We start from the raw sequence: 27,272 nt of genomic DNA, 5'->3' as shown, positions 1-27,272 counted from the left end.
TCCTCTACTCCCAAGTGAGATGTAGAGTCCCCTATTTCTCCGCATTCCCTAGTGTATGTCCCTCATTATTGTTTGCTATTCAGATCCATCCTATTAGGCCTCTGTTCTAACCGCAAGGAGTGTTTGTGCGCTTCACGTGGCCTTGTAAAGACACAGAATAGTTTATCATAAAGACAGAGAATAGCTTACCTCCATAGAAACTACAGCTTCCATCAGGCACTACTTCAACGGAACAGGAAAGGATGTGGGGGCGTGGCCCCAACGCCCTGGTAGCTTTGAAGACAAACTACAACTCCCAGGATAGCCGCGAGATCTCTGCAGAGCGAAAGGAGTGACTGAACTCTGACTGGAGGCCGGGCTGGTCCGGAACCACCCCGACAGTCTCCAGAAAGGGGCGTGGTTATAATTTAAGGGCGTGGCCTTACAGGCAGCAGGAAGAAGTTACCTGTTGAATCTTCCTATCCATTCTCTTCCCAGCCTTTGTAGCTAACCCTAAGAGGGAAGCCGCAAACCACTAGCCTCTTCTGAAAAAGAGGTAAGGGGACGTAGACAAGGGGCAGCGAAGGAGGCTATTGCATTCCTTAGGAGGGGCCAAACAGCTACTTTCTACCTGCTGAGTCAGGTGAACCGTTGCATGGGGGCGGGGACCAGCATATGAGAAAAGGGCAAGGACGGAGGAGGTATTTATTTGTTCTCTTTCAAGACTAAATTTAGGGCCCTTCGTCTGCAGACCCATAGGCGGACTGTGTCTTGGGAACCCTCTTGGCCTCTGGAAGAGCCAAGAACGGGGGCCAGTTTTCCGCAGCAAAAGGTACGGCCCGTCTGGGCTTCCTCCCGTTTGTGTATTTCCTAGCCCCCAAACGACAGAGCCATACGGCTTCCGCGGTCTGGGGGAGTGCTCCCTGGTGGGGCCCACCGCTCCCAGCCCCAGCCCGGCCGCTCACGGACATCGACTTCTGCTCTGGGGCGCAGCTGCAAGAACTAACCCAGCTGATCCAGGAGCTGGGTGTGCAGGCGAGCTGGAGTGAAGGTCCCAAGCCAGGACCAGATCTCCTCCAGGCCAAGGACTTTGTTTTCTCTTTGCTTGCTAAGTAACCCTCCCAGCCTTCGGGAACTTGCAGCTCTCAGCTCCGCCTCACCCCGCCCCGGCTCTGGATCACGACTTTACGATCCCTTCTCTTTCCTTAGGTCTCGTTCACCGCCGGGACCCTCGCTTTCCTCCTCAGGCAGAGCTCCTGCTGCTTCGTTGCGGGATTCGCGAGGGCTCCCTGGATCTGGGGCCTGCGCCTCTAGGTCCCTACGCTCGGGGACCTCACTACGACGCCGGCTTCACACTCCTGGTGCCCGTGCTTTCGCTAGATGGCACTGGGCAGGAGCTGCAACCGGACGTGGGATCCTGTTACACATGGCTCTTCCTCCCAGAGCAGGTACGCGGAACCTCGGCCCGGGAGGCATGGCAGGATTGCCTAGGACCCCTAGTCCCAGGAGGACGTGATTCGATCCACCCAGCCCAAAGCAAAGAAACTCCCAAGGATCCGCAAATCTCCGTGGACCAGCTACACGTCACTGAGCCTGAGGCACACGAGTCTTTGGAAAACTCACCTAGTAATGTTTCAGTGCCAGAGTTGCCTCAACAAGACGTAACCGATGTTGGCTTTCCCTCACCACTGAAAAAAACGGAATGGTGACGTCACCAAAGCAACCGACGTTAGCCCAGTGCCACAGCCGTTGGAGGCTCCGGAGGCGTGGCCCACATTGTGCCCCGCCCAGGTGGCTGCCTGGTTCTCTGCTTCGCTGGCTGCGGTCACTGAGTCCCCGTTTCCGGTTCCGGGTGCCCCGTGCTTGGTCCACGCAGACCGCCACTCGGGGGTCACCACCATCCTCCTGGCTGCGCCCGGGCCCCCGCGCCGCCTCCTGCTTTTCGACTTGATCCCCGTGGTGTCCGTGGCCGGCTGGCCCCAGGGGCCTCGGAGCCACTCGTGGGCCGGCCCGCTGGCCTCGGAGTCGTCTTCCTTCTAGCTGGTGCCCTGCGGCGGCGGCACAGAGCGGCCGGACGCCTCCGGCTGGCAGCTCTGCTTCGCCCGCCAAGAGCTGGCGCTCAAGACGCGCATATTCGTTCCCCTGCTGAGCGGCGGCTCAGGCGCTGCTGCGCCCTCCTGTGGCCAGGACTAGGGTCGCGGCGCCCCACCTCCTGCGGACGTTGCTCTACTGGGCGTGTGAGCGGCTGCCCGCGCCCTCTCTGGCGCGAGCCGAGAATGCGGGCGCCTGCTGCCTCGGGCTGCTGGATGAGCTGCGCCGGGCGGTCGAGGCCAGGACGGTGCCCCACTATTTTCTGAGTGGCCAAAATCTCCATGCGGGGGACGGCGCCGCTTCGCTGCTCGGGCCGTTGGCCCTGCTTCGCAGGGACCCTGCCCGCGCTCCGCGCGCCGCTGTGGAAGCGGCCAAGGCTGCACGCAAGGGGGGGCGGCTTAGCCGGCGTGGGAGGCGGGGCCCATTAAAGACGCTGTTCCTACTAACCTGGAATGTGCTTCTGTTGGCCAGCGGGATGTGGAGGGGACTGCTCTCCCCTCACCTGGGAGACAGGCTGAGCCCTTTGAGCGTGAAGAGCCCGTTCTAGAAAGCCTCCTCGCCGGTTCCTCCGCTTCCTCCCACCCTCCTCCCGCCCCATCCCTGGCACAGGTCGTTCCATTCTGGCCTCTCCACTTTCCAAATCTGTGGCCAGCACCTCTCCCACTCCGGTGCAGCCTCTGGCATCCATCTCTCGCCTGTTCTTATGGTCTTTTCTCTTAGGAGTCAATAGGGGTGGGGGTAATATATTTGCTGAAAGAACGTGTAAAGGAGAAAGGTATGGAGACCAGGGACTGACCAATTTGTCTCACACAAAAGCAGAGACATTAAGGAGGCCGGATTTCACCCCAGGCTAGACCTCACCACCACCGCTATCTCTTCAGTTATTCCCCCCACCTTCCTCATCCAGTTCTGTCCTCCATCCCGGGCAGTAGGGTCCCTTTCTCCATTCTCGGGGCATCCGCCATTCCATCTATCTAAGCCCAACCTCTCCCCCCATCCAGAGTTCCATTCAGTGAAGTCGCCTCCTTGTCCCTCCTCCTCTGAACCCGGAGACATGCGAGACATGCGGCCTTGCCTCGGCTCCGCCAGTCTCTAAGACCGTCGCCACTCCCTGCCTCCAAGGAACCCCGGGGTTCCGCCCGCCCAGCTTCACCTCCCCCTATTTCCAGGCGTCTCCGCCCCCGGACCGGCTCTCGGGGGAGGGGGAAGTCGCTGTCGCTGCCGCCGCCGCCTCAGCCTCCCACAGCCGCTACCGCTGCCGCCGCTCCGCTTGGTCCAGCCGCCAGGCCCAGCGCTCACTTCGCCAGACCAGCGCGCTCTGCGGAGACACTCTCACTCCTTCCTGGGGTCCGGGACGCCTAGCCGGGCGTGGGGGGAAGCTCCGCTTGTGGGCTACAGGGAGGGAGGAGCCTGGAACCGGAGCCAGCGCCAGCTGTCCCCGGATCGACAAGAGAGGACAGGTTGAGGGGCGTCGGGGAAGGAAGAGGGGGCGCTATAGGCAGTCCCAGGGAGGACAAGGAAGCCCTGTCGCAGAAAGCTCTGATGCGCTCTGACTTATAGCGGGTCTGTTCACATTTGGGGACCCGTGACAACGTGGGTGCACTCCTCTCTCGGGGGGCTGGTTGGATCGGAGGGCGTGGGATCTAAACAGCACCAGCTGTCCCCGAGGAAATTAGGGGCTGTCAGAAAAAAGGAAAAAAGCCAAAAACCTATGCTCCTTATTCCGAGGTGACACAGGGCCCTCCAGACAACCACCTGGTGTAACCACTAGGAAGGGCGGATTTGGAGGTGACTTCAAAAGGAGTGGATGGTAACAAGGTGAGGAAAGGGGCTCAGCAGCTGGAATGCTGTGCCACTAGAAATGGGGGTGACTTGGTAAAAAGCGGTATCGTCCAGAGACAGGGTCTGGGAACCTCTTCTTGCTGATTGGCAACAGTCTGGATATTTCAAGGCATACTTTTCTGGGGACTTCAGTGAAAAAAAGTGGGGGATTCTTCAATTAGAGGGTGGCAAAAGAAAAGACACCAAGGTTGGGTTCTTCCTAGACACTGGCAGCACCCCAGCAGGGGTGGGGTGAGCTAATATCCCCAAAGCTAAGGACCCACACCCTTAAAATTACAAGAGTGGCTTTGGCAGGAGTGCAGGGCCCGGAAATAGGGTGGAAAGGTGCCTGGGGATATTGGAACCACATCCTGGAAAATTTGAGTGTCTTGGCTTTGGGATAGTGTTAGTGGGGGACAGGGACACTGGAGATCAGAGAAGGGGGAGTTTTCTGTGGGGGGCAAAGGTGGAGGGTGGGGTCAACTGAGAGGTACATAGGCTGCTGGGTCTGGCGAAGCTAGCACGAGGCCCAAGGGTGGGAGCTGGTGCCTGGGGTGGGGGTCGTCTAGGGCTTATCCTCAGGTCCCGTGGGTGAGGCGGCGAGTCGGACCGGAGAGTCAAGAGCATGTCCTGGTGAGCTAGCGGGCTTCTCCGGGGTGGCCCAGCGCGCTCCGGGAGCCTGCCGGTTTTGGGGTGTCTCCTCCCGGGGCGCCATGGCGGCACTGGCCAGCAGCCTCATCCGGCAGAAGCGGGAGGTCCACGAGCCCGGGGGCAGCCGGCCCGTGTCGGCGCAGCGGCGCGTGTGTCCCCGGGGCACCAAGTTCCTTTGCCAGAAGCAGCTCCTCATCCTGCTGTCCAAGGTGCGCATGTGCGGGGGGGGGCGGGGGGGGCGGCGCGCGCGACCGGACCGCTGCCCGGGTGAGTGGCTGGGGCGGGGTCTCCGGGCCGGGGGTCTCTCTGCCTGGGAGGTTGAGGCCAGGGACTCGGAAGAGCGGGGCCCGACTGACGGGGACTGCCCGAAAGTGAAAGGGGGTGGGCCTGGACCACAAACCCTCGGCCAGACGATGCCTCAGTTTCCCTTGTCTCGCGTCCATAACCCCGAGTCTCCTCGCTTTCGAGGGCAAGGGGCTAAGCCTGGTGCTCCCGCTCGCCCCCCTCCCAACACAGGAGTCCCCACCCCCACCATCCTCTTACTACGTGCCCCCTCTCTCGATTCTTTCAATGCCGAGCGGAGGGGCCTGGGGGTTCCGGAAGCCTGGGTCACCCAGAGGGTTTCTGCGGCTCCGGAAGCCCCGTCCCCGCCCCGGTTCTCCCGCTCCTCCGAGCCTTGGCTCCGTTCCTCCTCGCCGAGCTTGCCTGGCTCGGTACCAATCTCCCCAGCTCTCCCCCGGGTGTCCTTGCAGCTACCTCGCGAGTCCGCCCCTCTGTGCGCCCTCCTCCCGTGACCTGCACTTCAAGAAGGGAGCTGGGCACTCCCCGATGACCGCCTACGCGGCTCAGAAATCGGGCCCCACGGGCTCAGGAGACCCTCTGCCGCGAGGAACTCAGACACACTACACGGCTGGATAGCCGCACGGAGACTGGTGGTCGTACCATCTACGAGGGGGTACCGGGAACTCGGCCGCAAGCGCCAGGCAAAGAGAGTTGTGAAGGTTAGCCTGTGGTCCCCGTCCCGGTGCGACAGGCGGGAAGTCCCTCTGGCCTCGCTCCCGTCCGCTCTCAGCTCCCCTAGGGGGAGACCCCCCACCCCCCCGCTGGCATCCTCCTCCCCCCGCCGCCGGCCCTCCGCAGTGGTACGGTCAGCAGCCCACCCTTTGTGTGGGACCCAGCCCCCACGTGAGTCAGCCTGCCTCACCAGCTTCCTGGCCCCTCCCCCATTTCCTTGGTTTAGTACCGAATATCCCCCATCCCAGGTGGATTACCTGGCTGAAGGGGAGAGGCTGAGCCTCAGGGAGGGCTGGGCCCCCGTGAGCCAGCAGACTGACAGACAGACAGACAGACAGATGGGTCAGTGTCAGACAGGCCGGCGGTGGGCCAAGGCGAGGCCCGCGCGAAGCGAGCGGCAGCTGCAGCAGCAGGTGCTGAGTCAGCGTCAGGTCCAGTCCCACCCCCACTCCTGAGGGTGCGACCCTACCCTGGGGTCACCTTAATGCCCCCCACATTCGCAAACACACTGCACTTTCAGCAGCTCTGCCTGTCTCCCTCTGTCCTCTGCGTTTCCATATCTCTCTCCCTTTCCTCTTCCTTCTTCTCCCCTCCCCCCATCCTGGTTGAGCTGTAGAGTAGGAATTAAGCCTTTAAATACATTTCAATCAATTAAACTGAAAGCTGGTTAGAGGAAGCAGAAGGGACCCACACCCCAGCTTCCTCTGGAGTCAAAGAGAGGTGGGAGAGAGCTTGCTTAGAGGGTCAGGGAGCTGGGGCCCTGGGACCCTCTTCCTTCCCTCCATCCTCCTTTCTTTCTCTCCTCTGATCCCGCCAAGTGTAGCAATGTTTCTGGGAACAGAGATGTCATGTTCCAAGATGAATGTCTCTCTCTCCAGAGCCTCAGCTCAAAGGCATCGTCACCAAACTGTTCTGCCGCCAGGGTTTCTACCTCCAGGCGAATCCCGATGGGAGCATCCAGGGCACCCCAGAGGACACCAGCTCTTTCAGTGAGAGGGGAATCCAGCTGCTGGGTGGGAAGGGGGAGCGCAGGCATAGGAGATGACAGTCCTATTGTGGCTTCAGGTTCTGTTGTTTTCAGTCTGGCTCTTTGACCCCGCAAAGGAAGAAGTAGAACTAGGACCATAATTGAGGGGGGGCTCAGATGGGGATTGGAGGCTTGGGGTACCGATACCCCTTCTCTCCACCCCCAGCCCACTTCAACCTGATCCCTGTGGGGCTCCGTGTAGTCACCATCCAGAGTGCCAAGCTGGGTCACTACGTGGCCATGAACGCTGAGGGGCTGCTCTACAGCTCGGTGAGACAAGGGGGCAGGGTGGCCTGCAGTCAGGGGAGTCCCCTAGCTACAGCCTTCCCAACTACAGATATCTTGCAGCTCAGGGCTTCCTCTCCCTCCAGCTCTTGCCGACACCCTGTCCTCACTGCCCGCTCCCAAGCACCTCCTCTAGCGTCCCTCCAATCCCTTCTCCTCCAATAGCCTCCTAAATACCCCCAGGCTCTTTGAATGTCCAACTCTTTCAACCTTTTAGGACCCCTGTGTCTTCTCCAACCTCCTCTAGACCTCATTATTACTCACTTCCCCAGAGTCATTCAGGATGCTGGGGAAGGATTCAGGAACTCCTCCAAGCAGAAATTCCCTCCAGGTGCCCTGGATGGTGAGAGGTTGGGAGTAGAGCAGAGAGAAGTTATCTTCTTATCCCAGGCCCCCAGAAGTCTAGTTCCCGGCCCTCGGGGGGCCACCAGACTCTTCCTCATCCTCCCTTTCTCCCAGTTCCTGCGTGGACTCAGAAGTTGGCTCTCCCAGTCTCAAACGTATGGATTATATCCTGCCTTGTTCTTCCCAGGGCTCCCTTCTGTTCAGTGATGTGTCTTTTTGTCTTTCTGTCTGTGTGCCTTTCTGGGTCTTTGTCTCCTCAGCCACATTTCACAGCTGAGTGTCGCTTTAAGGAGTGCATCTTTGAGAGTTACTATGTCCTGTACGCCTCTGCACTCTATCGCCAGCGTCGTTCTGGCCGGGCCTGGTACATGGGCCTGGACAAGGAGGGCCGAGTCATGAAGGGAAGTCGAGTCAAGAAGACCAAGGCAGCCGCCCACTTTGTGCCCAAGCTCCTGGAGGGTGAGTATGGACCCCCAGGGAAGAGGTGGACCACATGGGATGGTATTGACCTTGACATGGACATTTAGTGACACACAGCTAAGGGGCTATAAGTGTTTTAAGAGGACACATGCTATGACAGGTCAAGCCAGGAAGGCTTTGGCCTTTGGAGGTTTGGGAAGCTCTCCTTCTGTGGGTTCCCAGCGGAGCAGTGTAGGGGAAGGGAGCCCTTCCGAATGATCACATGTGACAGTTTTTCCAAATGTTTAACTATTACATTACATAGCTTGCTGGTTTTCCAGCTCCCTATAGTAGTTACTTCCCTGCCTGCCACTCAGCCCCAAAACCAAAACCACACATTTTATTCTTTGGGTAGCACAGCACCCCACTGCTAGGTACTAGTTTCCATATTGGTCAGCTTTCACTACCATAATAACCCCCCCACCTCATTCCCCAAATCGGTGGCTTATAACAAGAAACATTCCTTTTTGCTCTCAAGTCTGCAGGTCAGTTGCATCTCTGCTCCAACCTGTGGGTCAGCTCCTTGCCCCACGTCTTCCCACTCCTGGGCTCAGGCTAAAGGAACAGCTCTTGTTTAGGATATGTCATTCTCCTGGCAGAGGATCCAGGAAAAAGAAACTTGCAATGCTTTTAAAGCTTCTGCTAAGCTATGGCACATGTCCTATCTGCTCACATTCTGTTGGCTCAAGGATGTTACATGGCAAAGCACAAAGCCAATGATGTAGGGCAATATATTCTGAATCATTTTAAACAAGAATAGAGTCTCTCACAGATATCAAGGAGCTCTTGATACATTCTTATATAATCCTTTGTTAGGATGTGGATTGCCATATAGTCTACGATTTGTAGCTTATTTTCTTTCTTTTTTCTTTCTTTCTTTCTTTCTTTGGCTGCGCCGGTCTTAGTTGCAGCATGCAGGATCTAGTTCCCTGACCAGGGATCGAACCCAGGCCCCCTGCACTGGGAGCGCGGAGTCTTAACCACTGAACCACCAGGGAAGTACCTGTAGCTTATTTTCAAGTTGTCTTTTTAAGAAAGAAAACTCTTAATTGTAATACCGAAAATGTATCATTCTTTTCTTTTAGAGTCAACATTTTTGTATCTTGTTTAAGAAATCTTTCCCTTCCCCAAAGTTCAAAAGATATTTCTATTAAAGTTTTCTATTAAAATTTTCAGGGGCGTATTTTTTTTTAAGAAGATGTTGGGGGTAGGAGTTTATTAATTAATTAATTTATTTTGGCTGTGTTGGGTCTTCGTTTCTGTGTGAGGGCTTTCTCTAGTTGTGGCAAGCGGGGGCCATCTTCACCGCGGTGCGCGGGCCTCTCACTGTCGCAGCCTCTCTTGTTGCGGAGCACAGGCTCCAGACGCGCAGGCTCAGTAGTTGTGGCTCACGGGCCTAGTTGCTCCGCGGCACGTGGGATCCTCCCAGACTAGGGATCGAACCCGTGTCCCCTGCATTAGCAGGCTGACTCTCAACCACTGTGCCACCAGGGAAGCCCCAGGGGCGTATTTTTAACATTTAACCATCTGCAGTTGATTTTTGCATATGGTGTAACGTAAGGATCCAATTTAATCTTTTCTTCCATATGGACTGCCATTTTTCCAGGCCTAATTTTTGAATTGATGTGACATACAAGCCATATCACATACCATAGCATCATACATATGTGGTTCTGTTTATGGACTTTCTTTTTATTGGTCACCTACTTTATCACTGCATTGACCATAATGAGCCATGGTATCTGGTTAAGTAAGGCTCCCCTCTCTTTTTTTTGTCGTTTTTTTGTGGTTCAACCAGAAGTGTTCTGGCTATTTTCACCCTTTTACTCTTTTATGTCAAGTTTGGAGCCATTTCATCAAGTCCCAGGAAAATCTCTGTTGGGTACCAGTCTGTGCTCTTTACACAGCCAGCTCATTGAACCCTCACCACTACCTGATGAAGGTCAGTGTTATTTTCCTCATACTACAGCTGAGATGCACAGAGATGGACTGCTGGCACACAGCTGCAAAGCAGTAGCTCTTCTGCATGCCCCCAGCACCCAGCTCACCCAGGCAGCACAGTGGATACACTGATAAGCCTGAGACCACAAAGCCTGGGTCATCTGCAGAGTCACTAGCAGTGCATGCTGTCACTTTGCTGAGGATCCCTGGTGACAGCAGAAACCATGCATGTTTCTAAGTTGACCATCTAAGTTTCTAAGTTGACCATCTAAGTCAGTTCATTCTCATTGACTGAAAAACAAAACAAAAAACAAACAGGAAACTGACCCCTGGAGATAGTTCATATTGAAAAAGAAGGCAGGCTGGCAGTGGGTCTCCATAATAGAGGGGAAGATGTGTGTGTGTGTGTGTGTGTGTGTGTGTGTGTGTGTATTGGTATTCACATCAGAGCAAATGACTAGTATCTGGATTGTTTCATCAATTCCATATTTCAGTTCTTGAAAGAGAAGGAGGTAATCTTATTACCAAGAAGATTAAATGACTTTCCAAGTCACTCAAGTTCTCTATCCTCTTAGTTCATGGGAGTAATATTTAAGGCACTTCATTTGCAAGGTTATTTTGAGCAAAATATATGTAGAGCAAGTGGCCCTCCATACTGGGTCAGCAGCTTCAACATCACTTGGCAGCTTGTTAGAAATGCAAATTCCTGGGCCCCACTCCAGTCCTACTGAGTCTTATCACAGGGTGTGAGGCCCAGTAACCTCTGTATCAACAAGAAACCCCCTCCAGGTGATTCTGGCGCTCCTGAAGGTTGAGGACCTCTGGTGTAGGGCATCCACCACAGCACCCAAAGTGGTCAATTTTCAATGAATGCTAACAAGTTTGGTCAAAGGCCACAGAGCTAGTTCATGGAAAGGCTAGACCTTACTTGGTCTCCGGCCCTACTGAATAACTTTTTTCACCAACTGGAGTCTTATCTCCAAGGATCAAGAGCTGCAAGGTCAGATATTTGTATTAAATAGATCACCTGAAAATATTCAAGTTTAGGGCTTGGAAGAATAACAGAGGTGAGCCTTAGGCCTGTGAAGCACCATGGACAATTCTTAGCTTGTCATTTAAGACCCTTGTAGGTTGAGGCTGGGAGGCTGACCAAGTCCAATGTACACATGGCATTCTTAGAGATGCACATGTCTGTGTATACAGCCCCTCGAACATAGGAGTTGCTAAGGGTCCATTATCCGCGAGTGGGTTAAATCTTTACTGCAGTTGTCAGGCTGGCTTACATTGGGTTTTTTATATTACAGATAGCTTTGGGAACAGAAATCTTTATTATAACAACATTAAAGTAAACAAACAAAAAACCAAATCAATAATAGTCATATCTCTCTCAAAGAACTCTTCGTTTCTCACTTTCCATTGTTTAGCTCTTTGTAGACAAATCTTCATCTCATCACATCCACAGTGAACTCCCAGTTTTGTGCTCTTCTTTTTCACTGACTTTATCATAAATATTTTCTGTGATGTTCCCTAGTCTTCATAATTGTCATCGTGATGTGGCTGGAAAAGATTGCCTCAAACTGAGATAACGGGATTTAATTGTAGATATTTATCTGGCTACCACTATTTCCTAAGTAACTGTGTTGTGGCTACTTTTCTATAAGTCAAATTTTCTTCTTGTTGATGTTTTTCTTTAGATTAACTTCCTAGAAGTGGAATTACAGCAAAAGAGAGTATAAACACATCTGACTACTGGAGCGATAAGAAAGATGTTTCCCAAAAAAGCGACCATTCCTTTGTTAGTGGCAATATATAAAGACACTTGTTTTATAAAAAGTAGTCCTCAGCATTGGGTGTCATTATTCAACTCCCCTCCAACTTTTTTTTTTTTGCCAGTTTAGTGAGCATGTAAGTTTACCCTGTTATCGTTGCAATTTTCCTTTTTGTAAATCCTATATCCCTTCTTCCTTCCAAAGACATCTGGTCAAACGGGCTTCAGAGAGAATTCATTTCAATTAGGGTGTACGTGTATGTGCGTGCATGCTGTGTAGCTATGGTTCTTTGTATCTGGATACATATAAGAGTCCGAGTATCTGACCGTCTCTGTGTGTGCATCCGCTTCCATGTTTATGCCTCAAAGAACAGACGTGTTGTGGAGTGTACATGTCTGGGGTTCTGCTGCGGACACCTTGTTTCTGAGCATGTATTCCTTGGAGAATGCTCATGTGTATGTGTGAATAAATTGTAGCGTGGAATCGTGGAGGAGATGCAAGTAATGAAATCAAACACAGACCACTTGTGGCTTAACACAGTTCTCTCATCTGTACCTTCCCGCATAGCTCTGCTAACATAGGGAACCAATTAATGAATTCCAAATAACAGTGAAATGTTTAGAAGAGTTGGGACGATTTGGGAAAAAGTGGACAGATCCTACAAGCCTCTAGTTTTCATGCAGAAAATAAATAAAGCTTCAGTGGGCTGGGACTTTGAAAAGCATTTATCAAATGAGTGATACTGGGCAGTGATACCACCACCAACAACCCCCGCCCATGCCTCCGTGCTCTATTCTCTGAGTCTAAAATGAAGATCGGAGCAAAGGATGCTTGTGAAAGTTAAATAAGATGATGCTCATAGAAGGTGCTCAGAAGACGTGGTCCCCTGTAGGAAAAGGAGTGGAGGGAACCCAAGTCCCAGGCCTAGGGCCCCAGTCTCTTCTCAGACCCTGAAATAGACAATGATGATTCCTAATTGTAAGTGTTGCCAAAGGTCTTCCCAAAATACCTTAACCAGAGCTAAAAATCTTACACGTCATTGCTAAATACATGTTGTTTGGAGGTAGACCAAACTCTTCAAACCATGGGGTTTATGATGAAAAGATAGTCAAAGGTCCTCATGGGGTAGAGGGAGCTGGAAATCGCTGACACAAATCTGTAGATTTCAAACTTCTAAAAAAAAACAATAGAACCACCCACCCCCCACCCTGTCAACACACACACACACTTTTATCCAAACAACTTTTACAGGGAACCTCAAGCTATGAAACAGATGGGGGCAGGGGCAGAGGCAGAGGATAGGTGGGCCTGCCTACTCCTCTCTGGAATCTGACGAGGGGCTCCTGGGGCACGTCCACACACCCTGGAGCCCCCCAGGTGAAAACCATGCATCTAGATAACCCCAGAGTCCTGGCCAGCACTGCGACTCTCTAAGGCTAAACCGCAGTTTCCAAGCAGTAACAGACCGGCTAATGTTTTCTGAGAGCTTCCTATACTCCAGGATCTGTGCTTAGCTCCTGACACATGCTATCTTATATTGGCCTCACATGTTCTCCAGGAGGAAGACCCTAGTAGTAGTACTCTTAGGATCCCCATTCTCAGCTGAGGAAGATAAGGCCCGATGCAAGGATATTGGGCATTATAAGAAAAGTGTCCAAGTTCATTGAGTTTGAACATCATGGAGCCAAGAACAAACCTAGATAGTCTGGGTCTCGAATCTGTGTTCTTAACCCAGCCTGTAAAGCCTCCTAGTTTTGAGGGTTAATAGAATCTTTGTGAGTTAAAGTTTCCAATTCCCCATCAATTGACACTGTAACACCATTTTTAGTTTTGGGGTTTTTTTTTGTTTGCTTGTTTTGTTTGCTTTTGCTTTGTTTTTAAGAAGATGTATGGGAGTGACCCCCAATTCACCTCAATCTCTTATCTAAAACCCTCTGTGATCAGGCCAAAAGAGTAGAGCTCAGAGTTACTGTCTAACTTGAGGATCAAGCCATTGACTTTGACAGCAACCATGGCTGCTGGGAAGATTGTTCCTGCAAGTATTTTTTGATGACAGGACAAGGTGGGAACGGAAACAGAGAGTAGCATCTGATACCTCTCAGGGCCTTAAAACCCGCCTTATTGGACTCCCCTGGTGGCACAGTGGTTAAGAATCCGTCTGCCAATGTAGGGGACACGGGTTCGAGCCCTGGTCCGGGAAGATCCCACATGCTGCGGAGCAACTAAGCCCGTGCACCACAACTACTGAGCCTGCGCTCTAGAGCCCGCGAGCTAAAACTGCTGAGCCCACGTGCTGCAACTACTGAAGCCCATGCGCCTGGAGCCCATGCTCTGCAACGAGAGAAGCCACTGCAATTAGAAGCCCATGCAACACAACGAAGTGTAGCCCCCGCTCGCATGCAGCAATGAAGACCCAACGCAGCCCAAAATCAATCAATCAAAAAAAAAAAAAAAAAAACCTCCCCTTATTTACCAGGCACTACACTCCAGTGAAGTAGACAGGACTATCCCCATTTCATGATGGCAAAACTGAAGCTCAGAGAAAATCTGCTGGAGATCCCCTAGGTCAGAAGCGTCAGAGCCTGGATTTGAACCCAGCACTCTCTGACCTTCCATCACTCTACACGAGACCTTGGGAAGAGTGGGTCCTTGCCCTTCTTCAGAGCCTTCCTCAAAGCCTTCCTTCTTTGCCTGCTTCCACCATAGCCCTTGTCACCAGCCATGCCAGTACTTGTTGCCACTTCTGCCTCTTTTACTACCCAGAGAGCCTTGGTGGTAGAGTGTGTGTACACACAGGGCCCTCTGTGAAGGTCTGCTAGGGAATGAACAGCCCAGTCCAAGTAACCCAGACCTCCGAGGAGATGAGAACCACCCCTCCACGAAGGAAGGATCTTAGATTACAGGAAAGCACCACTGGACTGCCCAGCACCACTGGACTCCAAGCACTGAGAACCCCTCCGGCCCCTGGAAATTCACACTTCCTCCCTCCCACACATGGTGGCCTTCTTTGGTCTCTGGGAAATCCCAGGGCAACTTTTGACTTCTAAGTGGGTGCCCAGGAGCCAAATTTTTCCCCCAAAGTTGAGTGTGTGATTGGGTATTCAAATTCTCCCAGCTAGAAGGACTCTTGTCTGTCTTTCCCTCTGCTTCAGGACCAAATATCGCACAGGACAGTGTGTTTAAGAACCTGGGATCTGGAGTCCACCAGACATGGGTTTGAGTCATGGCTCTGCCTAGCTCTGCGATTTGGGGTAAATTAACCTCCTTAACCTCCCTGAGCCTCCAAGAGGAAACAGTTAGTTAACTAACCGTGACCACACAGTGATGTTTTGAGACTCAAATAAGATAATGCACAGAAAATGCTTAGCACAGGGCCTGGTTCAGAGCAGGTGCTCAAAAGGAGTGGAGCCTTGAAATTGAGCCCTGCCCTCTCTCAGAGGCTCTGAGCGGCTGGTAAAGGAGGAGCCGGTGGTCAGAGTGGAGCAGGGAGAAGCTCACCTGTTGGGGGGGGGGATGGGGACAGGAAGGGAAGCCCGATGCTGAGTCAGTGGGAGCTGCGGAGGGCACAGTGACTCAGACAGATGTTCCCATTCAAAGAACCTGCCCCAATATTAACCACAGGAAGCAGATAGGAGTTCAGGCAGTAGGGCCTTTCCATGGTAGAAACCCATGGGCAGTGTGCGAGGGAGGTGGAAAGGGGACACCAGGGTGGGCAGGGAGGGGAGAAGATTAAACTTCAGGCTGTAAAACAGAGAGGGAGACACAGGGCACAGTCTCTCCCACAGCCCCTCGGAGCGAGGTCCAGGAAGATGAAAAGGGCAAGCTGCCTGGGACCAGGAAGAAGCCGGCTCCAACTTCAGTAGAACACCCTCTTTCCTGTAATCTAAGATCCTTCCTTCGTGGGCTGAGACCGGAGAACCTTAGCTGAAGCCTAGAAAGAGAAGAAAGGAACTCGGGTTGACTGAGCCTCTACCCTGAGCCCAGGGCCAGAACTTTATAATGAGCTTTATCTCTAGATGCCTCTCTTGTGTCCACACAACCCAACACTGCAGGGCAGCACCCCCGTTGCATATCTAGGGGCCCAGGTGAGAGAGACGGCACCAGCTAGATGTGGCAAAGCGGGGCTTCAAACCCAGACCTATATAGCTCTCTCAAACCTGTGCTTTTCCTTTCAGAAAGGCAGCACCATTCTTAAGCACTGAAGCTGTCGGTCCTGGGTTCAAGTTGACACTTCTGTCAACCACTAGATATGTTAACTCGGATCAGTCACTCATCTCTCTGGGCCTCAGTTTCCCCGGCTATAAACCAAAGAGAGTAGTGGTACCCACTGCGCAGGGTGTGGTGAGGATTGAAGGAGCTCAAGCCAAGCCTGGTACAGAGTCAGTGCTCCATTTATGTCGACTGTGGAGCTTGCGTTCTTCTCCAGTAAAGCCACTCCCCGGGAGAGTGGAAGAAAGCATGGCTGCCCCTACCCCATGGAGGCTGCAAAGGAGAGAGCCCTGGGCTGGGGGGCTAAGGACATGATTTCAGAGCCCAGCCCTACACGTTACCCGGGGTGTTACCTTGGACAAGTCACTGGACGTCTCTGAACCTCAGTGTCCTCACCTCTAGAATGAGGACAGTGAGGCTACCAACTGTGCAGGGCAATGGGGTCACGCCGGGTAGGTGACAGCCCCTAGCACGGTCCAGAGGAGAGCAGAGACCAGGAGGCAGGGACTGGAATTGCCCTGTGGTGGAGACTGATGAGCTGTGGGCAGTAAGAAAGAGAGGGGAAGGGGCGTGGAGGAAGGTTCAGATGCCCCAAAAGATCCAAACCCTACTGCCAAACCAAGATGGGCATTTCCCAGCCACAGAGAGAGATTATGATATTCACGGAGCAAAGATGGATGGGAACATTACAGGACTGGGGTCTTTACCCTTTTCTGTCATCTTCTGCTGAAGGTGGCCACCAAGAAACTTATTGTCCACAGAGACCTTCCTGCTGTGTAACCCAGGGGAAGTTGCTCACCCACTCTGTTCCTTCTCTTTTTGGTGTCTGCACTAGGAGAATGATGTTCACAAAGCTCCTGATTGGGAGGGATGAGAATGAGGAGGAATAAACTACTGGAAAGGAAAGAAGTAGAAGACCTTAGCAAAGAACCCCTCCCCACGCCCGCCAGGGCATTCAGTGGTATCTCCCTTCCTTCGCTCCCTGGCTGGGAGATGGGGGCCTGAGGACGTCACAGGAAGGTGTGGCAGAGGAGGACCAAGCCACAGAGACCAAAATTAGCAACAAGTTGGGGCAGGGAAACCCTGTGTGGGTGCAGCTCTGAGGGAGGCAAAGCTCCAGCAGGGGAAGGTGGGTGTGGACTGCTGTTCCCTCCCAACTTCCACGGAGTCAAAGTGGAACCAGCATGGGCTGGGGCTGGGGGGCGGGCCTGGGGAGTAGGGCATGAAAGACCCGGGATCATATTCCAGCTGTGTCTGTGTGAGATCGTCTATTTGACAAAGGTGTACTGAATACACTTTATACCCAAAGCACTATTCTAGAAGCTAGACAAGGGTATGACAGGAAGAAGCCCAAGGGCCTGACCTCAGAGAACTTCAAGGAGAAGAGAGATGCAAGGCAAAACCTGACCATGGTCCAAGGGCGAGACCAGTGAAATGCCATGAGGAGTTCAGAGGACAGAGCTGGGAAGGGAGAGAGATCCAGGTCAACCATCTGAGCCAGAGCTATGAGCATCACAGTTGGAAAGGACCTTAGGCGTTTTCTGATTCAAACGTCTCATTTTCCAGATTAGGAAACTGAGACCCGGGGAAAGGGAATTCTTTGCATGAAGTCATGAAACGTACTGGCATCAGCAGAGCCAGCTGAGGACCTAGGTATCCTGACTCCTCAGGCCCATCCCCAGCACTATCATGGTTCCATTTACACCCCTGACCAAGGCTGACAGGTGATCTAGCAAACGGAGCTCAGGTAGCCCAGGACAAATCCATTGTCAGAACCGTAAGAACTCAACATACTCAACCATGGCCTTCAGTTTCAGGTAAGATTCAATTCAGCTGCACAAAGAAACCCAAAACATTCCGAGCTTTTGCACCCTAGTTTTTAATCTCTCAGGCGAAAGTCTGGAGGCCTGAGGTCCAGGCTATAAGAGAGCTCTGATCCACAAGGTTGCCAGGGACCCAGGCTCACTCCAGCACCCTCTTTCCATCCCTAAGTTATGGCCTTGGTCCTACAGCCTCGAGTGAGGGCACCTGCACTCCAGGCAGCAGGGCAGGATGAGGAAGAAGAGGGGGCAGACCTTGTCTTTTAACAAGGGTTCCTGGAGGCTGTCACATGACACATCACTTTACAGCCTCCAGTGGGAGGCTGGAAAATAATTTTATTCTGGGTGGCCATAAGCCCAGCTAAAAGTTCTGTGACAATGGAAAAAGGGGAAAATGGATACTTGCCTTTTGTTTTCACTCCTAAGTTCATTTTCTGGGCCATGCACCTTCAGCCTCTCCTTCCCCAGGTCCTAAACACCCTGGATGGAGCCCTCCCTTGTTGCCTTGCCTTATCAACAGCTTGGGCTATAATCACCCTCCCTCCCCCAGCCCCACTCCTGCACCTTCCCCAGCTCAGCTGCTGTTGCCTGCTTCTCTGGTGAGCCAGGGGGCCACGTGGAGGTGGGCAGAGGCAATGCTGGATGGATTAGGAGGCCTGGCATCCGAGTTCTAATTCTGACTTAGCTCATCACTTATTCTACGATCTTCTTCTAATTATACCCCCTCTCTGGACTAAGAGAGAGAGTGCATTTCAGATCCAGAGGAGGACAAAATGAAAATTAAAGGGAAAACATCACCCAATTTACCCTACCGAGAACCCTGTCCATAGACCCAAAGATGTGTGTATCATCTTTTGAGCACTGGGGAAAGCTTTGATAATGGCAAAAGACTGGAAACAATCCTTTAATTGGGAGCTGGTTAAGCACGTATACCTCTACACAATAGAACGTTCTGGAACTTATAAGAAGGCTGAGACCACTTTATGTGTGCTTATATGAAACAATAACCAAAAATACAGTGAGTACTAAGAGCCAGAGACAGAACAGCATGCATAGCAGGAAACCATTTGTGTGAAACCATATGCACTCAGAGTTACATACTCCCTTGTCTGTGTGTAAAATTCCTCTGGAAGGATACTCCAGAAGCTGTCTCTAAGGAGAGGAACTCATGACTGGAGAAGACAAAGAGAGGCTTACTTTTTACCCTAAGGGCTTCTTACATTTTACACCATGAAGCGCGTCTACTGTAAGAGATAAAAAAGAGAAAGGAAGCATTTCATGATAAGTATTTAATCTTGGGCTCAGAGAGTTTTTTTCTCTAGACCTTAACTTTTAGAAAAGGTGAGAACACTTGATAAAGCAGCTGAGGCCCCACCTGGTTCAGCTCTGTCCATGATCATTGTCACGGCTGCCCTCAAATCCACCAGAATCCATGACCCTCCTCCCTTTTGATGCGGCTCTTGTGAGGAAGAGACTGAAGATGCTGGGGAGGAGGGGAGAACCTGAGAAGGAGGCTCTGGGTCTTGTCAAGCTGAGCTCTTTCTCCCAGAGATGCACCCTTCTGCTCCTCTTATGGAGGGAAGAAGATTGGTCAGGATGCACATATCTCAAGGGACAAATCGCTAAACTGAACTTGCTAAAACTGCCCAACTAGTTTAATGGCTCATATAACCCAGGGAAAGGATTGGATTTGGGGACACCGGATCAGGAGCCTCCCCTACTGTCAGAACTCTCCATCCAGCCCATCTAAGTTTTTTCTAATGCGGTCTTGATTCTTTCTTCCATCAGGTAAGATCCTTCCAACTATGGAGATGTAACCACCAGCAGCTCTGGGCTCACAGCCAATAGCTCAGCTACCTGGAAAAAAGGGATCACTTTCTCCCACATCCTGATAGAAAACCCCCAGGGCACGGAGGCCTGGTGACAGTCATTGACCTAGCAAGAGTCACAGGTCCACGTGTGCACCAATCAGCGCACCGAGAGAACCATGGCCCTCCATCATTCCCAGCTCAAGTATCACCTCCTCTGAGAAGCCTCCCCGGATCCTTCCATTAAGCTCTCATTGCACGAGTATCTCCCTCTTACAGCACTCACCTGAGCTCCGCTTCTGCAGGTTTGCGCAATTATTCAGTTAGTATATGTCCCCCCACAGACACTAAATAGAAGCTCCACAAGGGTAAGAACTGCTATAGTTTTGCCATCACTGTATCCATAGCACTTGGCACACGGACTGGCACATAGTGGCAGGTAGTGGAAATAATGGGTTCCAAAGCAGAACAATAAGAAACTGAACCTGACCCATAAGGCTATCCAGGGGAGAAGAATTCCAGGTGGAAAAACTAGTCAGTGCAAAGGTCCTGAGGCAGAAACATGTCTAGAAGAACAACAAGGAGTCAGTGTGCCTGGAGTGGGCAAGGAGAAGTGCAGTGTTAAGCCTAGGGAAGAAACAGCAACCAGATCTCTACAGAGACTGGGAAGCCATTGCAAGACCTTTGACTTTAACTCGGAGTAAGTCAGAGGTTTTAAGCAAAGAATTGGCATGATCTAAATTGTGTTTTAACAGGAGTTCGCCTGCTGCTTTACGGGGCAAGGACAGAGCAAGGATCCAGTTAGAAAGCATTCCATAAGCCAGATGAGAGATTATAATACCATGAGCCAACATGTAGAGGGGACGGTAACTGTTGTCAGGGTTGGATATATTTTGAAGTTAGAGTCAAAAGGATTTGCAGATGGATTGGATGTTGGTTGTCAGAGGAATAGAGGATTCAAGGATTTTTAGCTGAACAACTGGAAAAATGAACTTGTCATTAACTGAAATAAGCAAGAATATTATGCTTGTAATGCATCTTAGACACCCCAGAGAAAATATCAAGCCCCATATACAAGTAGATGGAGGTACCTGGAGCTCATGGGCAATGATGCTTGGGAGTCATTAGGTTTAACTATATGAAGGTACTGATATTCAACCCCTTGGACCCATAAAACGGTGCTTTCTTATGCATCAGCCTAGAGATGGTTGTTAAAACCATCGTATTGGATCCAATCACCAAGGATTGGATGTAGGCAAAGAGGAGGCAAGGTTCATTGACTGATCCCCGGCATTCTCTATGGTTAGAATGTCAGGAAGGTTAACAGAAGCCAGGAAAGAACACTAAGAAGGAAGGGAGGGGTGGTGGTGAAGGAGGAACAATAGGAAACCAGGAGACTATGGTCTCCTGGAAGCCAAAGAAAGGAAGTATTTCAGGAAGGAAGGGGTGATCAACCGAGTCAAATGCTTTTGAGAGTTCAAGGAGAATAACTGACAACTAGCTTCATCATTGGTCCCTGGGGACCTTGACAAGCCTTATTACAACGGATTCAAGAGAGGATGGAAGAAAAGAATTGAAGACAGTGAGTATAGACAACTATTTACAGAGCCTACTTTTCTCTTAATACCTGAAAGGGCTGCTGTATTTGAGGACTGGCAAAGGACTGAGAATAGAAGATTCGTAATCATACTACATAGAGCGAAATTCAGACACAACTTCCAATCCTCCCCGCTAACAGTTAGTGGACCCCTTAGCTAGGAAAAGAATTTCTGTGTGTAGAGCCTACCTGGATCCCTATTCTGTATCACCCAGGACCTGCTTAACTTGACCGAACTGGTCTCATTCCACACCGGTCTGAGCTGGGAAGGTCACTTCCACGTATCAACATGTTTAATATTAATTATAGAGATTTATCAGTCTCTCAGTGCGCTGACTTTAAGCAGGGCTCTTATTAATTATTTTCTCAAGAGAGTTGCTGTCTCCAGTAGCCTTGCAAAACATCTGCAATTACCTGGAAAGGCTTCTCTGTGTAGCCGCACTGTAGCTCCCTCTGGGAGCTTATTAATGTTGCCAAGGCATGAGCCCAGGCCTTCAGACTTCAAGAACCATGCCCTTTCCACTGTGAAACACTGCTTTTTGAGCCATTTTTGGAAATCTTTGGGGAAGTAATACCTGCAATGTAATTGGTATGTTTATCTATAGCTTACTCTGCGCTCCAACCTTGCCTGCCCCTGGGGTCTTCAAATAAATCACCGCAGCTAGAAAGGCAGAATGGAATTTTTACAACCGCAGTAAAGGACAATTATTTAAATCATCCCATCTTGAAAGAACCAGGAACTCAGTCACCCCAGACAGATGTGGGCCATAAACATCTGTTAGGTCCTAAGATCTACCACCCCAAATACTGACCATTTGGGCTGATGAAATTCATCCTGTCAACAGCAGAATGTCCATGCTGAAAAAGAACACACGTCATCAGTATCAGGGCTGTTTGTTTGCTTGGGTTTTTTTTAAAGGTCGTTGTTTAAAGGGTAGCCCCCTGTGGGAAAGAATGCATGAGAATTCTGTTGAATTTTTTTTTTTTTTTTTTTTTTTTTTTTGCGGTATGCGGGCCTCTCACTGCTGTGGCCTCTCCCGTTGCGAAGCACAGGCTCTGGACGCGCAGGCTCAGTGGCCATGGCTCACGGGCCCAGCCGCTCCGCGGCATGTGGGATCTTCCCGGACCGGGGCACGAACTCGTGTTCCCTGCATCGGCAGGCAGACCCTCAACCACTGCGCCACCAGGGAAGCCCTGTTGAATTTTTTAAGCCTATGACATTTAGGCATTAAATGATATTTGAAATCTCTCTCTCTCTGCTTTGGTCTCTATCTTTGCCCCTTTCTCTCTCTCTTCTCTCTCTCTCTGCCTCCCCCACATACTTTATAGGGAAAAAAAAGAGTGGCATTTAAATAATATATGATTTTTATTATACACGACCTTAAACTTCTAAAATTATACAATAACCTTGAGACTTTAAAAATTCCCTTTGTAGCTGTCCTTGAAGAGTTTGTGGCATTGTGGTCCAGCCTGAGGGACAGTTCTAATTCACAGCCCCCTTACAGACAGTTAATGATTTGCCTGCCCTGGGACCTGCTAGGGATTTACCTCCAGGGCTTGGGCTTTGCTTCATTCCTCGGGTGGGGACTCTCTCCTCGTACTACCACCCTCAGTGCCAAGCGAGCACCAAGGAACATGGGAAGATGACTTTCCCCCGTTACTGAGATTTTAATAGCAACTGCATGGCAGACAAGCCCACCACAGCTTCCAAAATGAACCCAGTGGGCTGGGAGCTTCTGCTGTTGGATGAAAGTAGACCAGTGACCTTTTTGCAAAGAGGCTTTGAAGAGACTCTAAGAGTCTGAGTGGAGTCTCTGCCTTATCTAGAACACCACTAATTCTGGCTCAGCTGGGCGGCAGAACACCTTGTACAAATTCCAATGCAAAGCCACTCTAGATGCTCTCCAGGGCCCGATGACATATTTGGCTGGAGCTCCCCAAAGGTCTTCAGCATGAACAATAGCAAAGGCAACCTTACCTGGATAACGTAAAGACACCCAGGGCCAACGACTCACCGACCCCACAGCACACACCAATACCAGCCTTGAAATATAGCTGCTAGGAAACTAAACAGGCTAACCTGTTGAATAGAATTGCTTAATATTAACCACCTGAGGGCCACAGTGCTTCTGCCAAGATGAATAATTTGGTAGGTCAGCAGCAGCAGCATCAACAACATCATCATCGTCACCATCTTAACAAATGGTACTCACCAAGTGCCTGATCTATGCCAGGCATGCAGCATTCAGGGCTCACAGGCATCATTATCTCAGCGAAGCTTCATGACAAACACGGTGGTAGTTATAATTATCCGCATTTTACAGAGAAGGATACTGAGACCCAGCAAGTTAATCAAGGTCACCTGCCCAGCAAGGTGAGAATTTGAACCCAGATTTATTGGTCCGCAAATTCATTTTTATAATTATCATGTTGTACTGCCTAAAAAGTTAAGAATGTCATCAAGTTCTTCAGCCTTACCCAGGAGGTTGTTAGTGCCTCCCTCTTGGGATAACACACCACGCACGTTCACCTTCCGATCTTAGCAGAATGCAGAGAAAGTTTGACAAGTATCTCCCCGAGGCAGTGAAGTGCAGTGGAAAGAGCCCAGACAAGGGTATATTTTCTATATCTACGCTTCTTGCCTAAGGCTCTTAGTTTAGGCTCATTCATGCCCTCTTGTTCCCCACATTTATACCTGTAAAATAAACTTAATAATACCTGGGTGTCTTAGCTAAGACACTTTTGGTTGTAAGTGACAGAAACAGAAGCCAGTTCAACTTTCCACTTAGCACAGTGCTTGGTGAATAGTCGAAGCTCCATAAATATGTGTTAAACACATGAATGAGTATCTTAAGAAAATAGGAAATATATCAGAAAGATACTGGGGCATCTCATAGCATCAAAGAGAAACCTGGACATCAAAGCCCGGGAAGATCAAAAATCATAGGCAGGTCTGGTGATCCCAGAAGGAGGAGTGCACGACAGAGTAAGGGCAAAAACTGGGTCTACCAGCTCCTCCTAACACACCTCTCCCCGACCCTGCCTGGGGAGTGGCCTGGGGTGTGTGCATGTGTGTGTGTGTGTGTGTGTGTGTGCGCACACACACATTTGGAATGTTAAGGCCTCGTGGAATGGTTATATGAGATGTCAAAGCTGAAAGGGATGAAACAATAGAGGTTCCAGTTCCAATCAAGATTCGGAACAAACCCAGCTGCTCACCCCCTACCCAAGATCATCTCCAAAGGAGCCCAAAGGAATTAGAAAGGAAAAACTAGGAACCAGGAGAAACTTCTGGAGGTGGGGTGCTAGTGTGAACTGGAGGGTAGGGTAGAAGGTCATAGTGTCTTTGGCCTGGGCAGAAGACAGCCCAGCACAGCAGTGGAAATATAAAAGAGAGGGGGAAATATTAGGAATTCTGGTCTTACTTCTTCCCAGTCATAGCTTTGGGAAAAACCTATGGAGACTCAACCCTCTGATCTAGGTATCCTCAGGAGTAAAATCAGAGCTTTGCTGGAGTCCTGTGCTTAGGAGAGGCTGAGGCAAGAAGATGGAGCCACCAACTATTGGCAGTTACTTCCTCTCCTGCCCTGTTTGAACCTCCAGGGCTGTGAAATTACATTGTAAGGATTGTGTCCTCCTAAAGCTGCCTCTTCCTGTCAGCAAAGCAGTAAGACCTCATCAGAGAGCTGTTGAGGGGGGGTTGTTTTCTCATGCCTGGGGCTCCCAACCCTAAGGCTCACCTCCCCCTATACATTGAACTCATTGAAATTGGAACAGAGGGGTCTGGCCTCTCACTACCAGCATTGCCCAAAGGCGTTGCCTACATTCCCAGAAGCCAAAATAACAAAACATTTGAGAAACACAAATATTTCAATAGGAAATAGAGTTGTCTTTCTGGGACCAGAGGCCGAGGCTGGGCAGGGGACTGAGATCCCAGCATTGTGGGAAGGGGAGGAAAAGGGGCTGGTACAGTTACTGAGCACATATCTTGTGGCAGGTACTGGATAAGCTGCTACATAAATCATCTTGCTTTAATGCTAACCTCTATCCTTTGAAATAAGACTTGTGGCTACCACTTAACCGTGAGGAGCTGAGGCTCAGAGTGGCCAAGTGGCTTACTGAAGGACATCCAATTTACAAATTATATCACTGGGATTTTAAGCTAGACCTGAGGTCTTGTACGTTCAGGTTCAAGTCACTTCCTGGTTGTGTGAACTTGACCCAGTCACTTAACCTCTCTGACTTCTACTCCGTCTTTTGAAGAACAGGGATGAGAAGTGCCCCTAAGTCATCATGTTGTGGTAAGAGCACAATGAGTTTAAACAGCTCCTGACACTTACCTAGTACTCAATAAAGATTGCTTGTTATTTCCGTTATTCTCACCTATATATTCCCTTTAACAGTCTGTCCTTTGGGTAAAAGGTAATAAATCACCTCTCTTGTTTCTTAATTTTTATTTTATGCTGGAGTATAGTTGATTTACAATGTTGTGTTAGTTTCAGGTGTACAGCAAAGTGATTCAGTTATACGTACATGTATCCATTCTTTTTCAAATTCTTTTCCCATATAGATTATAAAAAATATTGAGTAGATTTCCCTGTGCTGTACAGTAGGTCTTTATTGATTATATATTTCATATATAGTGGTGTGTATATGTTAATCCCAGTCTCCTAATTTATCCCTTCCCCTGCCCCCAGTCATCTCTCTTCTTGTTTAGATAACAACCAGTTTGGTTTGTTACTTTTGCTTCTTAAATAGGAAGTCTACCCGCATGGTCTATAAGGGTGACTGACCAACAGGGAAACTTTTCTCTGGCTTAGAACAGCATATTTTGTCAGCTGTCTGATGTCACTCTTCTAGCTTGGTACCCGGTTAAAAGGTATTTGGGAAGACAATTTGGCACCTGAACTTAGCATCTGTGAAAGGATTTTGAGGGGGAAGAAGGGTTCCAGAGACCCCCCCCACAGTTATTATTCTTCAGATCACACGGAACCTTAAATGATATCACAGTTGCATAAAAGGTACTAATACATTCCAAGTTTTGACCAGGTATCAGGCACTGGGCTAAGCCGTGTGTGTGTGTGTGTGTGTGTGTGTATACATAAATATATGTATTTTGTATAAATGTATGTGTTATGTATATATGTATGTGTGTATATACATATTCATATGCATATGTTTATTTATGTATATATGTATACATACATCTGTGTGTGTATAGAGGGTATAAATATATGTAAACATATGTGAATATATATTTTGTATACATGAGTATGCATATGTATATATACATATTCATATCCCTAGACGTACTCATGTATACACATTTCTATACATACTGTATGTGTGAATATGTATATAGTGGAGAGAGACAGAGAGTGTGTATATGTGTGTGTGTGTGTGTGTGTGTATCCTCACAGTAGCCCTCATTAACAGCCCATTGAAAAATTAGGGAAACTGAGGCTCAGAGAGATTAATTAACTCAGATTTGATTCCAAATGCTCATGACTGGGAAACCCATGTTTTTTCCACACTCTTTCCTCTCCTAAAAAGAACACATAGGGACTTCCCTGGTGGCACAGTGGTTAAGAATCCACCTGCCAATGCAGGGGACACACGTTCAATCCCTGGTCCGGGAAGCTCCCACATGCTGCGGAGCAGCTAAGCCCGTGCGTCACAACTACAGAACCCAACCTCTAGAGCCCGTGTGCCACAACTACTGAAGTCCACGTGCCTAGAGCCTGTGCTCCGCAACAAGAGAAGCCGCCGTGATGAGAAGCCCACGTACTGCAACAAGGAGTAACCCCCGCTCGCCGCAACTAGAGAAAGCCCGCGTGCAGCAACGAAGACCCGATGCAGCCAAAAATAAATAAATAAATTTATTTTAAAAAACACATAAATATACACATGACAGATCTAGCTCCCTGAAATATTTCTTCTGAATTCTGTGTACATCGACTCCAGGCATCCCCAAAATGTGTCTTACCAAACCCAAGGGTGGGGGAGGGAGGTGGCAGCATGCTCTGGGCATAGCCGGGTAGCCTAGGTGTGCCAGGCCAAGAGACCAGAGAACCAGTTCCCAGTGAGCTGCCTGATGACCTCAACCCCCTGGTTCCTAGCCCTTGTCTGTCTGCTCATGTTAAAGGGCCACCTAAGCTATAATAGAACGTTTAGACTCCCATGCACGGGCTCAGGAGAAAGTGTTTGGACTTAAGAATACAGAGCAATAATTCCCTTTTGGTTTCTATTGAAACTTTGCACGTTACAAATTGCCTCTTTGCAGACTCTAAATAATGCATGACTCTCCAATGATTACTGAACAGAGTTTTTTTTTTTTTTCCTACAATATCCTGTGGTCTATTACTGGTCTCTAGCATTTTCATAATCTTAGTCATCATCCGTTTAGCATCTCTGGTCTGCTGTGCACGCAGCAAGGGGGCTTATTCAATAATGGAG

The 27,272-nt window shown here is 50.1% G+C and overlaps 1 protein-coding gene and 1 pseudogene across 1 annotated transcript; both read left to right on the top strand.

Annotated features, from left to right (window-relative positions):
* The first annotated feature begins 242 nt into the window (after positions 1-242).
* On the top strand, positions 243-5,013 carry LOC149746657 (transmembrane protein 102-like; annotated as a pseudogene).
* LOC149746656 (fibroblast growth factor 11-like) lies at positions 4,605-8,535 on the top strand. Its single transcript, XM_089901803.1, has 5 exons — positions 4,605-4,809; positions 5,379-5,543; positions 6,435-6,545; positions 6,750-6,853; positions 7,474-8,535. Exons 1-5 carry the CDS (start codon positions 4,605-4,607, stop codon positions 7,738-7,740), a joined length of 852 nt encoding a protein of 283 aa, XP_089757929.1. The 3' UTR covers positions 7,741-8,535.
* The last annotated feature ends 18,737 nt before the right edge of the window (positions 8,536-27,272 follow it).

This window comes from Delphinapterus leucas, chromosome 19 (assembly GCF_059928025.1).
Source record: "Delphinapterus leucas isolate spDelLeu-1000000601 "Yukka" chromosome 19, BTC_Dleu_Yukka2, whole genome shotgun sequence".
Classification (NCBI taxonomy): domain Eukaryota; kingdom Metazoa; phylum Chordata; class Mammalia; order Artiodactyla; family Monodontidae; genus Delphinapterus; species Delphinapterus leucas.
This window is presented reverse-complemented; position numbering and strand designations above follow the sequence as displayed.

Excerpts from the sequence above, each read along its gene's own strand:
- LOC149746656 (XM_089901803.1), top strand. The coding sequence starts at position 4,605 with ATGGCGGCACTGGCCAGCAGCCTCATCCGGCAGAAGCGGGAGGTCCAC. Across the intron at positions 4,810-5,378 it reads GCGACCGGACCGCTGCCCGG|CTACGCGGCTCAGAAATCGG; the intron begins GTGAGTGGCTGG and ends CCCGATGACCGC. Across the intron at positions 5,544-6,434 it reads AGGCAAAGAGAGTTGTGAAG|AGCCTCAGCTCAAAGGCATC; the intron begins GTTAGCCTGTGG and ends CTCTCTCTCCAG.